The following is a 14,707-nucleotide window of genomic DNA, read 5'->3' as shown; positions in this document are numbered from 1 at the left end:
GAGCTGACCCAGGGCTGTGGGGAGGTCGTGGCTGCAGGGGGTGGGGGCACTGGAGGCCCTGGGGCGAGGCCTTCCAGAAGGAGCCCGTGCCCACCCAGCGCACACAACCCCGGCATAGAGCTGCCCTGGGGGTGCAGCAGCCCAGCGGTGGGCGGCCAGTCCCCCCGGCTTTTGGGTCTAAGCATCACGGGCTGAAAAGGTGGATTTGGTTCATGCGGGTAGTTCTGAGGCTGGGGGGAGGGGGGGGCTGGGGGGCACAGAGCCGGGGGCATGAGGGGCATGGAGCAGGGGGCTGGGGGCTCGGGCTGAGGGGCTGGGGCGAGGCTGGGGGTGCGGGGCAGGTGACTGGGCACCTCCTACAGGGCTACCTGACTGACGGCTGGTCTGGGCCCTGGGTGGGTCCCGCACCTGTGCGGGGAAAGCCTCAGGTTCCCAGTCCAAGCCCAGGTCCGCCCAGGCCTCCCTGGGCCAGCAGTGGGGGAAGGTGGGTCTGTGCAAGGCCGGGAGCTGCACATGGGGCGGGAGCGGCAGAAGCCCCAGCAAGGGCCCACACTCCCGCCCGGCCCATGAGCTGCCTGCTGACTCCCGGCCACGCCCGCCCCCCGGGGCAGAGGAGAGCCCGCGGGGCCTCCCCACAGCCCCTCCGAGCAGACTGTACCCTCGTCCCCCCAGGCGCCGTGGAGGACCCACACCACACCAGGGGCCATGCCGGGGCGCGAGGACGTGGCGGCCGCAGCCCGGAGCAGCCTCCCTGCTGGCCGGGTCAGGCAGGAAGAGAACCCCCGCCCACCGTGAGGAGCGCCCGCTCACGGGGCCCTGGCAGCACCCTGCAGTATAAAAGTGAAAGAGCTCGGAGGACGGCAAGGCACAGGCAGACACAGGCTTCGGGGCGAGACACTTGGAAACGGCTGTCAGCACCAGCACAGCCCGGGCTGCGAGAGCGGAGACGGCGGGGTAGGGCGGCCGCACGGGGCTCTGCCCGGGCCACTGCCCAGGCCACACCGCCAGCTGATCCCGGCCTCCCGCCTCTACCGCGCCCAGGGCTGCCCGCGTCTAGGGGCCTGGCCAGGAGCCGCCTCAGCGGCCATGCGGGGCCTGGGCAGCAGGCAGCACACAGAGGAGCAGCAGTCTTCGCCCCAGACGTTCACAAAGTCATCGCTAGAGGCCAAAATTCAGAACAACTCCCGACTCCACGGGTTTAGCACAAGGAAGCTCTTCCACAGCCTGACCCCCCCCCGTGCCCCCCCTCCCTGCAGTTACACCTGCAAACGCGTGTCCAGCACTCGGCCCCAGAGGGCTTCCTTCTGGCAGCCCAGGCCAGCAAGGTCGCTGGGCGCCCTGCCCTGAGGCGGCATGTCAGCTGTGTGACGCCAGGGCCTCAGGACAAGCAGCCTCCGGGCGAGAACCGACTTAACGCTGAGGGTGCCAGCCACCCCCTGCACCCCCCGCCCCCGCCCCATCCTTCTCTGCCGAGGCAGAAATGCTCTCCAGGAGAATCACCCTACAGGCAGCACAGGGGCAGGGCCCTGGCAAGTGGCAAGTCACACTAAAAGAAAGACAAACGTCCGCAAAGGCCTCGGCATGGGGCCGCCCCAGCCGGGCAGGACCCTGCGCGCCGAGCGCGGCTTCTGGGAGCGGGTGTGGCCACCCCACAGCTCCCACCGCAGCCGCCGGCACAGCCAGCCATCGAGCCTGCGCAGAAATGCAGCCCAACTGGCTCAGGAAGAAGCCAGCACTGGATTTGCTGGGGGGCAGGAGGAAACGGTGGCCAGAATATCTGGTTCCACAGATGTTTGGGTTTTGAGCTCCCACAGGTCAGTCCTGAAAACCGCCCCAGGCCGGAGTGGCGCGGTGGCGGGTAGCCCCAGGAGTGCCCACCGCGTCCGTGCCGCTCCCCAAGGCCGCCGCCTTGGGCCCGTGGCCATGCCCCAGGCACCCCGGGAGGCCAGGCCCCACTGCCCGCAGGCGGCACTAGGGGCCAATGTCACGAGCGCCTTGTCCACTGAGCGCACGGATGACCCCGCAGAAGCAGCCCCCAGGCGAGTGGAGGCCTCGCTCCGGCTGGCGGCCAGCCAACACCTCCCAGAGGGGCTGAGCCCAGGCGGGGGCGCCCAGAGCCCCAGCCCCCTGCACACGAGAGGCCCCGTGGCCACAAGAACCCAAGCCACTGAGCAACGCGCCCACCAAGCTGGCTGAGCTGGTCCACGGGCACCAGGCCTCTGGGACCCGGGGAGACTCCGGATCGGTCAGGGTCTCCCTGAGCCTGAAGAGGGAGCAGCGGGCGGCAGTGGCGGTTGCAATGTCACGCTGGAACCCACTGCCCGCGGCGGCCCTGCCCGGCTAGCCCTGTCTGCCACGCGGGTGAGGCTGAGGCCCAGCGAGGCCCCAGAGGGCACCCCGGGTGGTCTTGAGGCGCCACACATGCCTCTCTTCAGGGCTCCTGCCATCACCCTCTCATTTGTTCAAACATGGAAACCAGATTCTTCCCCAAGAGCAAGACATTCCCCTCCTGAAACATCTCCTGGGGGGCCACACACAAACCCCAAGGGGAGAGGAGGGGCCTGTGCCCCCCCCACCCCGCCCCGGCCGGCCCTCACACCAGGCCCTGCACACACTCCAGCTGGGCTCGCCAGCAGCTGGCCCTCACCAGCGGGGGGACGCGACCCACAGCCAAGACTAGGAGGCCACTCGTCAGCCCGGACTAGATGGAGCCGCTCCACGGAGGCACCACGGCGTCCCTCATGCCCAGGCCGGTCAGTCAGGTGGGGCTCAGGGATCTGGGGCCCGGCAGACCCCAAAACACAGGGATAAGGGAGGTGCTGCTCACCACGCCCAGAACCGGCTGGTGCCACCACCGCAGCTGGTGAGGTCCGGCAGCCCCACCAGGCCGGTGGCCTCCAGGGACGGCCTCTGCCCACTGGTCACCACCTGCGCAGGTGGGTCAGAAGGTGCTGCCGGACGGGCCGGAGCGTGGCTCGGGCGGCCTCGCAGCTGGCGGGCACATGGGCATTGCATCCCCCTGGACAACCCCTGACCAACGTGTTGCTTAGAAATGTTTTCAAATTGAAAGTCCTTGTCTGACCTTTGCCTTTCCACACCCAGTCCCGGGCTGCCCAGTGGCTGAGGACGCGGCCTCCCACAGTGGCCCTCTGGCGCATGCCACGTGGCTCTGAGCACCCGGGGGACAGCAGGGCCACCCACTAAGCTCTGCTCCCTGCCCTCAGGGTGACTCAGGGCCGTGCGGCCTGGGAAGAGCAGAGGTCTGGGCAGGCAGGGCCTCCGGGGCAGGGGAGCGACACTGTCTCCTCAGCCTCTATAGGCAGGGCCTGGCATGGGAGGCCTGCAGTGTACCGGAGCCCAAGTGGGTCTGGGATGCTGCGCCTGCCCCGTGCCCACCATGAGGGCGTGTGGGTGGCGGCGGAGCGGTCGCTCCTGGCTCAGTTCAGCGGTCCTGGGGGGGAGGGGGACAAGAAGACAGGCAGGGTGGGGGCAGCAGCAGCAGGGGGTGCACGCGGCTCAGAGCACTGCTCTGCACGCACACGACGCCAGAACCAGCGGGGCGGAGCCTGGCAGAGGGGCCACAGATCAGCCGGCAGGATGAGCAGCCAGGGCAGCAGCAGCCGCTCCCGTGGCAGGACCCCGGGCATCGCAGACTGCAGAGTAGCCCCCAGGCTGGACCCTTACTCACTGGCAAGTCCAGCCGCAGAGGCTGGGTCACCCCCTGGGCTGAGGAAGGGTCCTACCAGCCATGCGGATCAGGATGGGTCCCTGACCAGCGAGCCCCCAGTGCCCAGGCCACGCCAGTGCGGGGAGGGGGCTCTGTGCGGGCACGGCACGGCCTGGGTGGCAACTGGCCCCAGACCAGGAAGCCGAAGCCCCTCGATGCTGCGAGCCGGGCGGAGCCGGAGACCAGCCGCCCGGAAGTCAGCAGGGATACGCCACACGTGTACACGCCTGGCGGGCGCGTCCATGGCGGCGCGGAGCTCAGTGGCCGGCGCCGAGGCCCCAGCCCCGGCCAGGACCAGCGGGGAGCACAGAGTCAGGAGAACCTGACACGCACCCGCTGGCCAAGTGGGCACCAGACGGAGTGGGCGCAAGGGGCGCACGACCCTCACCCGCCCCCACCACGGCTCTCCAACGTCTCGGCGCCTTTTTTTGTCTCTGCTGCTCCGGCAGCCGTGGCAGGAAGGACAAGCGGAGAAGCAGCCTCGTCCGCGCTCCCCACAGGGTGGCCACAGCTCCTCCCACGCACGAGCACGAGGCGGCCGCGGCGTGGGCCTGCTCCCCGGGCCGGGGCAAGCCCGAGGCAGGAGCGCCCAAGCGGGACACGCTGCTGCAGGGCGGGGAGGGCGCAGCGGTGGAGGGAGCTGTGGGAATCGCAAAACTTGGCCCAAGTTCACCACCTGGATCCGTTTCTCAATCAAAGACAAAACCAGCCGCAGCTGCTGGTTTCGAGTTTCCCGGAGGACCGAGGCGGGAGGGCCCCGGGGTGGGCAGCGCGCACCGCAGCGGCCACGGCCCTGCAGGCCAGGCAAGAGGGAAGGCCCTTCCCGGGGGGCTGACCAGCTCCACGTGCACGCGCCTCGGGCGTCCCCTTCCCACCCGCCAGCTCCGGGCAGAGGCTCCGCGGGGGTCGCCTCAGAGCGGGCAGCACAAACGCATGGAGGCCACACACCCAGAAACCGAGGCCTCTGCCCACCCACATGGGCCGCACTGCCCGCCAGACAAGACAGCCCAAGGCAGAGGGGCTGTGCACTCCGCACCCCCAAGACAGAGGCCCCCAATCGGCAACGCAGACGCCGGCACGAGGTGGGGACGTCCAGCCGAGCCTCAACGCCGTGTCCCCCGCCGCAGGCCTGAGGGACGAGCCGTCCACTCAGCATTGTCAATAAAGGTCCACAGCAAGACCCTCCACCCCCCGGCAGCCATGGCCACCCCACCCCAGGCGCCCCGCTGCCTCCTGGCAGCGCTGTCTGGCCCTGGCTGGAGGGAAGCTGAGGACAGAGGCACAGGTGGCCTGCGCGGCAGGAGGCCCCGCAAAGCAAACCACGGCCAGCAACGTCTGTCGAAGGGGGCTCCGGTCTGGGGGGCATCCAGAGGCCACGGCGGGGGGCCCAAGACCACTGCCTCCTTCCCAGACAGGCGGCGGCGCCAGCAAGGAAGGGCTGAGGGGCAGGCGCATGGCGATGCAGGCTCAAGGCCTCCAACCTGCCCGCCCAGCCTGGACGTCCACGTGCCTGCGCCAGGGTGACCGGCAGCCACAGATGCCAGCTTGTCCGCAGCGGTCTGGGGATGGTCGGAGGCCCGGCCAGAAGGCAGCGGGGGGCCCCGGGGCCTGGCCACCCCTGCCCCTGCTCAGGCGCCCGCAAAGGCACAGTGGCACCAGGACTGGCCCCGGCACAAGGGCAGCGCCCAGAGGGTGGGCAGAGGCAGCAGGTGGTGCGGGAGCCACAGCCGCTCAACACCCACGTCCCGCAAGGGACGTCGCCCGACAGACCGGCACCCGTGGGCGTGTGGGCGCAGGCAGAGCCCTGCTGCTGCAGTCCAGAGGGCCACACTGGGCTGAGGGTCAGGGGCCAGCAGGGGTGGGGCGGGCGAGGGCCCAAGAGGAAGGCCCCCACCCCCCGAGACAGGCTGCTGGGGCAGGAAATGGGCAGGGTGGGGACCCCAGAGCGGCACGCCGCTGCTGCCCCGCCAGCCCCCACCGTGGCCGGCGGCAAGGCAGGAGCCTGGCCAGGGAGGTGCGGGGTCTGAAGCCGCCGAGCCCGGGGTCGCAGCAGAGAAGGGGAGCGCGGCTGGCCGCGGGGCACGCGTGCACAGGCCTCCCCTCGCGCTCGGGCGGCAGCTGTCAGAGCCACACGCGGCCGGCCCCGACGAGGGTGACTGAAGCAGCATTGCCAGGAGCTCAACAGAAAGGGGCAGTGAAGGAAAATCCTGAAACTTCAACGTTCTTCAGAAAGTGCCCGGCCTGGCCCGCTCCCAGCAGGAAGACCAGGCGGGCGCCCGGGAAGGGGCGAGGGAGCCACTCGGGGTGGGGGTGAGGGGCGCGAGGGTGCGGGCCGTCCCCAGGGCGGCCGCTGCTCCCGCCCTCCAGTGGCCCGGGGCGGGCGTGCTGCAGCAGGCCCCGCGTGGTGCTGAGGTGAGGAGGCCGGCGGGAGTCCCGGCACGGGCGGGGAGAAGTCAGCAGCAGGAGGCGCCTCGGACCCCAGGGCGGGGGCCGCACCGGGGCCCCCTCCCAGCCAGGTGGGTGGTCCAGAGGTCCCAGGGGCTGCCCGCGGTGCCCAGTGTCCCCACGGCAGCCTCCTGAGTGAGAAGAGCCTCCCGGAGACCCACCTACACCCGGGGGGGCTCCCTGCTGCCAGCAGCGTCCCGAACCCATGCCCGTGTTGCCCCGCAGTGCAGAACGGCACCCCGAAACCCGCGCCAGAGGCAGGGAGTCGGCGCGGTGACGCTGGCGGGGGAGCAGCACATGAATCGTAGCTGCGGGCGGGGAATATCAGGTGCATCTCTACGCCCCGAGGGCCCGACTCCTGCCCTTAAATCCCGCCCACCGCGGCGGAGGCTCCAGTTTCAGCGAGCGCGCGCGTGAGAACAGGTCCTCTCCAGCCAGCCGCCGCCCGCAGCCCGGCCCGCAGCCGCCTCTGGTGAGTACGGCCGCTTCTTCTCAAACCCCAGCTTCCTCCCAGGCCCCACAGGCCCCGGAGCGCGCAGCCCCGCGCCCCCCACTGCGCCCCCCACTGCGACTGCGGGTGGCAGGTGCGCCGGAGCGCCAGGCTCTCTGCTCTCAGGCCGGGAACAGGTTTATCTGGAAGTGAAGTTCTTGTTTCGACCATAAAATTTAAACCAAAACTCAAATTTTTACTATTGCTTATCTGCTCCTTAGCTTAAAATAAACTTCGGTAAACGTCAACATCAAAGCAGCAAGGACGACACAAGCTTTTACGTGTAGGATCAGCTGCTGTTGTAATTTATGATTTCTTTAACTCTAAAATCTATTGTTTTAAAGAAAGCACTTTTCTGATATAAGCGTGCCCCCCCAGAGACCTCAGCTGGACCGGCGCCGCACGCGTGTGTGTGTGTGTGTGTGTGAGTGTGTGCTTATTTACTTACTTAAGGGGCTTCTTCCCTCACAGAAAGTGCCTCAAGCCTGTGCGAGAACAATTACTGACCCAAGGCAGACTTGGCTCAGACAGAGCCTGCCTGCGTCTGTTAGGCTGATTTTATGCCGTGAGCAGAGCCCCGACCTCCGAGCCCGTCTGTGGGGACCACGGCCGGTGCCCGGGGAGGGCCAGGGCGGCCAGGGGCAGGCCGGGGACTTGGGCTCCGGGGCTGAGGAACGTCCCAGCTTGTCCTTCCGGGTCCACCCTTGCAAGTTCTGTTTGGCCTTTCTGGGAGTCCTTCCGAGCTCCTGCCCAGAAAGCTGCCACCTCCTGGGTCATGGCTGTCCTGAAGTTTGTCCTTCACTTTAAAGAACCGAAAGTCTGGGAGGGAGTGGTGGTTAATCACTGGAAAAGCTCAATTGGAGTAAAACTCACAAATCTCGTTCTTGCGACACCCCGGTGGGTAGGTGACAATGGCGTGTCCTTGGGTTATGCAATGACGCCACATCACAGCGCTGTAATTAAGGCATGCCCTTCAAAGCGCTGTGCTGCCGGGCTCCGGGCCAGGCAGCTGGACACACGGAGGAGCGTCGCGGCCGCGCACTCGCCCGCCTGTCACATCCCGGCCCATAAAGTGAAGCCGTAATTACCTCCATTGTGTCCTACCGGAGTCCAAAAAGCCTCCCCCCGCCTGCTTTCCAGAGCCAACTCCTCAGGAGCTTTTAACACACGCCGGCCACCCTCGCTGGCCCACCGCCGGCAGCCGTGCTGGTTGGCGTGAACCCCGGGGACCTATCAGGAGCCGGTGCCGGGGCCCCAAGCCCCTCGAAACGGGCAAACAGAGCCCGTGGCCGAGTGAAACCACAGGCTGTTCAAGGTGTCGTGGGGGCAGGGTGCCCGCCGGCCCGCCAGGAGCCAGAGGAGCCGGGCCAGGAGGCTCTCGGCCCTCGCAGGAGCTGGCCAGCCGCAGACAGGCAGGGGCTGGATCGCGGGGCCAGATGCGGCGCCAGCTCCTCTCAGGCCAGCCGACCGCCCCTGCTCGTGACAGCCACCTCTGACCCCGCCAGGGATGGGGCCGGACGTGGGGGCAAGTGGGAAGTGAAAGGAAGGGGCGAGGAGAGAGCTAACTTCTGAACTGTGAACCAGCACAGGGGATCCACGAAGCCAGCCCTCGAGGGCCCCGCCCTGGGGCAGCACCCGAGGTGGGCACAGGGCTGGGGGCCTCAGCCCGTGCAAGCAGCTCAAGCCCCAGGCGACCCTGCTCTGGCGGCCACAGACTCTCTCCAGGATTCTGACCCCGGCAGCTGCCCAGGAGCAGGTGCCTAGCAGCTGCGGGCGGAGACGTCCGAGCCCTGCCCACAGGCGGCTGGCAGCGCCCCGCACAGAGGCCGCCGCCCTCGGGAGCTTACAGAAGCCTCCACCTCGTCCCACTCGCCCTCTGACTTTGCTGCGTCTTTACAGCCCAGGGAACGGCGCCGTCTCCCGCGGCCTCCTCAGCAGCCCCATCTCCTTCCTAATGAGCAAACGGGGCTACCCTGAGGTCGGTTTACACAGTCGCTGGAGGCACCGCGCCGGCAGACTTGCCCCCAACACCAGCACCCAGGGCGCCCCCCGCCCGGGGTCAAGGAGCCGTGCCCCAAAGCAGCCACTTTCCTCCTGCGAGCTGACACGGGCAGGAATCCAGACAGACACCCGGGGGCCGCTGACACAGACGCGGCCCCCCGACTTTCGGGCGACCCGCCCAGCGGGCGCAGGGCGGCCTCCCGGCCCCTGCGGGGAGGGACTGGGCCGCGCAGCTGCTCTGCGGCGCGCGCCCGGCTGGCGGGGCTGCTCTGCGGCCGGTGTCGCTGAGGCTCGGGCTCGCACTTGATAAACGTTTTGCCACTGTCATCATTTTGATCACGGCGCTTGCAGCGAGTGATGAAATCACCGTTTCAGATCTCTGCCGTGACATATCCTGCACAATCCTGGGAACCTGACTCGCAGAGGTTCTCACGCCTTCAGGACCGGGAGCCGGACGTGCCGGCACAGGCCCGCTGACTCACCGGCTGGCCCGGCCGGGCTGGAGGCGCTTCCTGGGGGCGAGGAAATCGGGCACTGACGGAAAGCCGGGCGCGCCTGCCCCCCGCAGTGGGGACTGAACTCAGAGCACGCTGCGAGCTTTTCCTTTAATAAGAGGGGAATTAGAAGGAGGCAAAGCTGTGATTACGTGTTTTATTTGCGGCTGTCACTCTGCCTGGCACCCCGGCGGCTGCGTGGTGGGAGAGGAGGGGCCGGGAGCGACACCAGGCCGCCGCCCAGCTGCCCCTGAGCCTGAGGCCGCCCGCCTCGCCGGGTCATAGGCAGCCAGAACCTCACTCTCCTGCAAAGTGCCTGCCCAACCGGGCCCTGCAGAGGCCGCTGGGGCGACCTTTGTGCCCAGGCGCCTCAGAGGCTTCTTGAAAAGAAATGGAGGACAGCAGGGGTAGGGGTCGGAGTGTGCAGCGGGACGGCTGCCTCGGCACCACGGCACCCGAGCGCCCCTCCTCGCTCTCCAGCAGGTTTGGTCTCTGGGCAGGTGGGCTGCAGGTGGGCTTGGCCTGATCCCGAACTTGACCTCTGACCTCCACAGCCCAACGCTGCTGTGGCATCATTCTGATTTCACTTTACTTTCAAGCTGGCTTGAAAATATTGAAAAACGAAAGAGCTTTTCTTTCTTTTTCCATTTTTATGCAAATGAATGCCTGGGCCTCCGTTCCTCACCTCCCTCCACACACCCCCACCTAGTCTCCCTTGGAAGTCAGTCCTGCCGGGGCTGGGCCCCAGATCCTACTGGGGGGGCCCCAGATGCTCCCGGGCTCCCAGCTCCAGGGCAGGAGGTAGAGTGAGCCCCAGGGATGCAGAGCCGCCTCTGAGGAAAACCCGGGCCAGGCAGGGTGCAGGAGCAGGAGAGGGGACACTCTGAGGAGGTATCTGGAAGGCCAGACACACCTGCAGCCCCTGGTGTGCCCCAGGGTCCTGCGGGAGATGGCCACAGACTCCACTGGCCACTCCATCCTGCCGGTCACCTGCAAGGGTCTGAGGGGTGTGGTGGGAGGCCAGGATACCCGGGGCCTGCATCCCTGCAGATGACAGGAGCGGCGCCACCCCCCCCCCCACCGACCACCCCTAAACCAGGCAGCCTCACTCTGGTTGCTCTCCTTGCAACCAGGGGTGCAGGCTTGGTTCTGCCCTGGGGAGGAAAAGCCAGGAAAGGCAGGGGCCTGGTCGGCCATGCCCTGCTGTCCACACCTGACGGGTGGCGAGTGCGTGGACAGCAGACGCAGGCCGTGCGGCAGGGGGGGGGGGGGGGGGCGGGTCAGTGGCAGGGCTAAGACATGCTGGGCGACACGCACGCCATAGCCGCGCTCATGTCCACGTCCACGTCCCCACTGGACACCCACCTGCAGACACCACAGACCGGGCCACACGCACGTCGGCTCCCGGGAGCCCCAGGGGCATCAGGGCGCAGTGCCCACTCTCCACAAGCTCCTGGGTGGGCCCAGAGGGCACAACCCTCCTGACCTCTGAGGCCTCGGATGGCAGGATGAAGGTTCTCAGAACCCAGAGGATGGCAGATGAGCCCAGGCTGACAGGAGACACTGCACATGCTGCGGCTGGCACCCCAGGCCACGCCCTCGGCCGGCTCCAGGGGAAGCCCGGGCCCAGCAGGGCTGGCTGCGGGGCGCACGCCCCGAGTGGGCCAGCTCCGGGATGCCGGCCCCTTGCCCTGGCCCCTGACCCCTCCCCAGTGTGCGAGGCCCTGTCCGGCCCGGCCCTGACCCTGCTCTCTGCCCTCCATTACAGCTCCTGGCCGTGGGCCTCAGCAGGAGGAACACCTGGGAAGCAGGAGGAGTGGCCACAACAGGACAGGCAGACGCCCCCAGGCAGCGCCCAGGAGCGGGCCGTGAGCACAGAGGGGACCAGCGCCCCCCGGAAAGATGAGTCTCCTCAAGGAGCGGAAGCCCAAGAAGCCGCACTACATCCCCAGGCCCCCCGGGAAGCCCTTCAAGTACAAGTGCTTCCAATGCCCCTTCACCTGCAACGAGAAGTCGCACCTGTTCAACCACATGAAGTACGGGCTCTGCAAAAACTCCATCACCCTGGTGTCGGAACAGGACCGCGTCCCCAAGTGCCCCAAGTCCAGCTCCTCAGACTCCAAGCAGGCCCACCCGCCCGACCCCACGGCCAAACCCTCCCCCGCCAAGGCCCCCACGGGTGGGCTGGCCCCACTGGACGCCAAGCTCCGGGGTCTGGCCGCGGATGAGCTCAAGGAGAGCTTGGAGCTGCAGGCGCGGGGGCCCCCCAAGGGCCCGGGGCCCAAGGCCACCCTCCACAGGGACGCGGCAGCCCCGAGCCCGGGCCCCGAGGCCGTCATGGGCGCCCAGCCTGTCCTGGACAGCACAACCCGGCCGTCAGCGTTTGTTCCTGTGGGTGAGCACAGGCTCAAGGGGCCGGAGCACGCCGAGGGCCCCGAGATGCTGGCGCTGGCCGGGCCTGCTGCCAAGGCTGCCTCCTTCCACGCCAAGTCGGCGTTCCACACGCCCGGCTACCCCTGGAAGACCGGCGCACCGTTCCTCCCACCTGACTTTCCGCATAAAGTCTCGTCGGCAAAGGGGTTCGGGGCCATGTCCCCGTTCCTGCACCCCACCATCCCAGAGTACCAGCCCCACTTCTACGCTGAGCACGGCCTGGCCACCATCTACTCGCCCTACCTGCTGGCCGGGAGCCCGCCCGAGTGCGACGCCCCTCTGCTGTCGGTCTACGGGGCCCAGGACCAGAGACACTTCCTACCCCACCCGGGGCCCATCCCCAAGCACCTGAGCCCGGCGCCGGCCGCGTACGACCACTACCGGCTGCTGCAGCAGTACCACGCCAGCCTGCCCCTCCCCTACGGCTTCTACAGGCCGGACTCGGCCTTCTCCTCCTACGGCCTCCGGCTCCCGGCCGGCACCGGCGTCACACGAGAGCACGGCTCTCATCTGCTGGAGGAAGCCGCCCTGCTCTACCCGGCCTCCAGCCCGCCCAAGGCAAGCCCTTCCAGCGCCCACAAGAAACACACAGAGTTCGAGAAACAAAGCCCGACCCCTGAGGCGAAAGACCCTTCCAAAGACGGGCCAAGGGCCGCGGAGGGGGCCAAAATGAGTCCACGCGCCGGCAGCGCGGCCACGGGCTCCCCGGGGAGGCCGAGCCCCACCAACTTCACGCAGACCAGCCAGCCGTGCGCAGGGCCGTGCGGGCTCGCGGACAAGCTGAGCATCGGCGCCCCGGGGCGGCTCCACCAGCCTGAACACAGCCTCGCTGGCCCCCCCCACGCCCAGGCGCTGGCCGGCAGGGCCGGGTCGCCCACGAGGTAGGAGCGGTTCGCGTCCAGCCCTCCCAGCGCCGTCCAGCGCTTCCCAGCGGCTTCCTTCTCTCCCACCACGGCCCTCAGGCCGCCCCAGCAGTGTGCGAGCCGGTGCTGCCAGGTGCTGCCAGCTCGCCCGCTCAGAGCCTCGCTTGCCCCCTGCCACGTGACTGTCGTCACTCTCTGGCTTGCTCCCGTGCGAGGCTCCCCGCACGAGGCCCCGCCTCAGGCTGGCGCTCTCCTGCTCCCCTTTCCCGGGCACGGCCCCCCTCACGCCAGCAGGTCTGCGGGAGTCAGCGCTTCCAGGCTGCACCCGCCACAGGTGACACCGCGAGAAGCGGGAACCCGGGCGGGCACGCTGGCACTCCTTGGGGGGAGTCCCAGGCGGGGCCCGCGGCAGCCCCACTTCCAGTCCTCCGCGGTCAGTCCAGAGGGCCGCCCTGCCGGGCGGAGGCCCCCTGGCTGCACGCACCCTGGTGCCGGGCGGCGCCCTCAGCACGGGTCTCACCAGCTTTCTCTCTGCCTCCCCAGCCTCGATGCGGCAGGTGCCGACGCGCCCTTCCGGCCGGGCAGCGCCTCTCCGGACGCGGAGGCCGCACCCCCCAGCCCAGAGGACAGCTCCAGGATGGCCCCGCTGAACCTCTCCAGGAGACCGGAGACGATGCCTGCGGCGGCACCCGACCCCGGGGCGAAGACCCCACGGAGCTGCAGGACGTGCCCCTCAACCTCTCCGTGAAGGACCCCTGCAACGCCCGGACCCCACGGCCATCTTTCCACAGCCCGCCCCGCACCGGGGTGGCGCCAACGACCGAGGCCGGGAGCTCCGGGGAGGCACCTGGGCAGCCCCGGGCAGCAGGCAGCAGCCCCGACGCCGAGGCGGCACCCACCCCATGCGCCCCCCAGGGGGCCCCGGAAGCGCGGGGGGCGGACAGCAGCGACGAGCAGAAGCAGACAGCGGCCGTGGCCCTCTGCCAGCTGGCGGCCTACAGCCCCGGCAACGCCCGGCCCGGTGACGGGGAGCCCACGGCCCAGGGGCCCCGGACGTGCCCAGCACCACGGAGCGCCAGGAGGCGCCGAGCGTGCTCAGGGCCAAAGGGCAAAAGAGGACGAGTCCAAGGGAGGCAGGAAAGGCCCAGCAAGGCCCAAAGCGGGCAAAGCCACACGGCACGGCCAGGGTGTTCACCCTGCGGAAGAGGACTCGGGTGTCCTAGGGCACCTGGCCAGGTTGCTGCTTGAGGGCACCTCACGGCGTGGCTTTTCTGGAAGACCACAGAAGCCGGCGCTGCCCGGGAGGTGTGTAAATAGTGAGCATGCGTGTAAAGGTGCTCGGCCTCCCGTCCGTGAAAGTGCAGGAAGGGCGGCCTGGGAAGCTGACCAGGGCCGTGCACCCTGTTGGGGGGTGGGCAGGCAGCCGCGAGGCGACTCCCCTCGTGCGCCGCCATGGAGGACGCCTCCCGGGCCCTCTGCTGCGAGGTGTCTGCTCGGGACCAGGGGCTCCGGCCTCCCCGCGGTGAGCAGCACTGACCGACCACAGGGCCGGCCCAGCCCCGCGTGACAGAGACTCGCAAACGCCAGGGGCTATTTATGCCGTAATTTATTTCCCCAAGGGAAAATACCTTCTGGTGAAGGGACCATGATGTACCCTGCTTCCCCGTAATGCTTCATGACTCTTGTGACCCCCGCAGCCCATCTCCACCCCCATAAACGGTGTCTGTGTTGCTGCCATCCCTGCACCTCGCAGGAGGACTCCGAGGACCCCGGAACAGAGCCATGTGTACCGCGTCCTGCCCCAATAAAGATGCTGGATGACGAGGTGTCCAGAGCCGAGGTGGTGCAAGCACACTGGTGGGCATGGCTCCGTCCCCACGGGATCCAGCACAGGCCGCCCCGCTGCTCGCAGACCCTGGGCTGGGGCCAGCGGAGAAGGCCCAGGCCCAGCAGCCGAGAGGCCGTCCTCCGCGGCACCCGTGGCCCTCTCACACCAGCCTTCTGTCCCCGCCCTCGCCAGCACAGCTCCTGGGGTGCCAACATGGCCAGCGAAGAGGCTGCTGGGCCAGTGGGCAGCCCCTCACCTCAGGGGAGACCCGAGAGCGCCCCAGCCTGCAGCCCCACGGGGGCGTGGCCAGGGCCTCAGCATGGAGTGCCTAGCACAAGAGCACTAGGCTGCGGGGGCCTAAGCCAGAGCCCACCTCGGAATGCCTCCCCCAGAGCAGCGTTGTCCTGCCGACACGCTGCTAGTAAC

The 14,707-nt window shown here is 68.6% G+C and overlaps 2 protein-coding genes across 2 annotated transcripts in view; one reads left to right on the top strand and one right to left on the bottom strand.

Moving 5' to 3' along the window:
* Positions 1-14,707, bottom strand: part of TBCD (tubulin folding cofactor D) — a 79,097-nt gene that overhangs the window by 27,834 nt on the left and 36,556 nt on the right.
* ZNF750 (zinc finger protein 750) lies at positions 11,060-13,676 on the top strand. Its single transcript, XM_037494644.1, is given in 4 exon segments — positions 11,060-12,471; positions 12,997-13,160; positions 13,163-13,501; positions 13,504-13,676. Coding segments are annotated over 4 exon segments (2,088 nt in total).

The sequence above is a fragment of the Talpa occidentalis genome, unplaced genomic scaffold (genome assembly GCF_014898055.3).
Source record: "Talpa occidentalis isolate TD23 unplaced genomic scaffold, MPIMG_talOcc4v2.1 talOcc4.7, whole genome shotgun sequence".
Taxonomy (NCBI): domain Eukaryota; kingdom Metazoa; phylum Chordata; class Mammalia; order Eulipotyphla; family Talpidae; genus Talpa; species Talpa occidentalis.
This window is presented reverse-complemented; position numbering and strand designations above follow the sequence as displayed.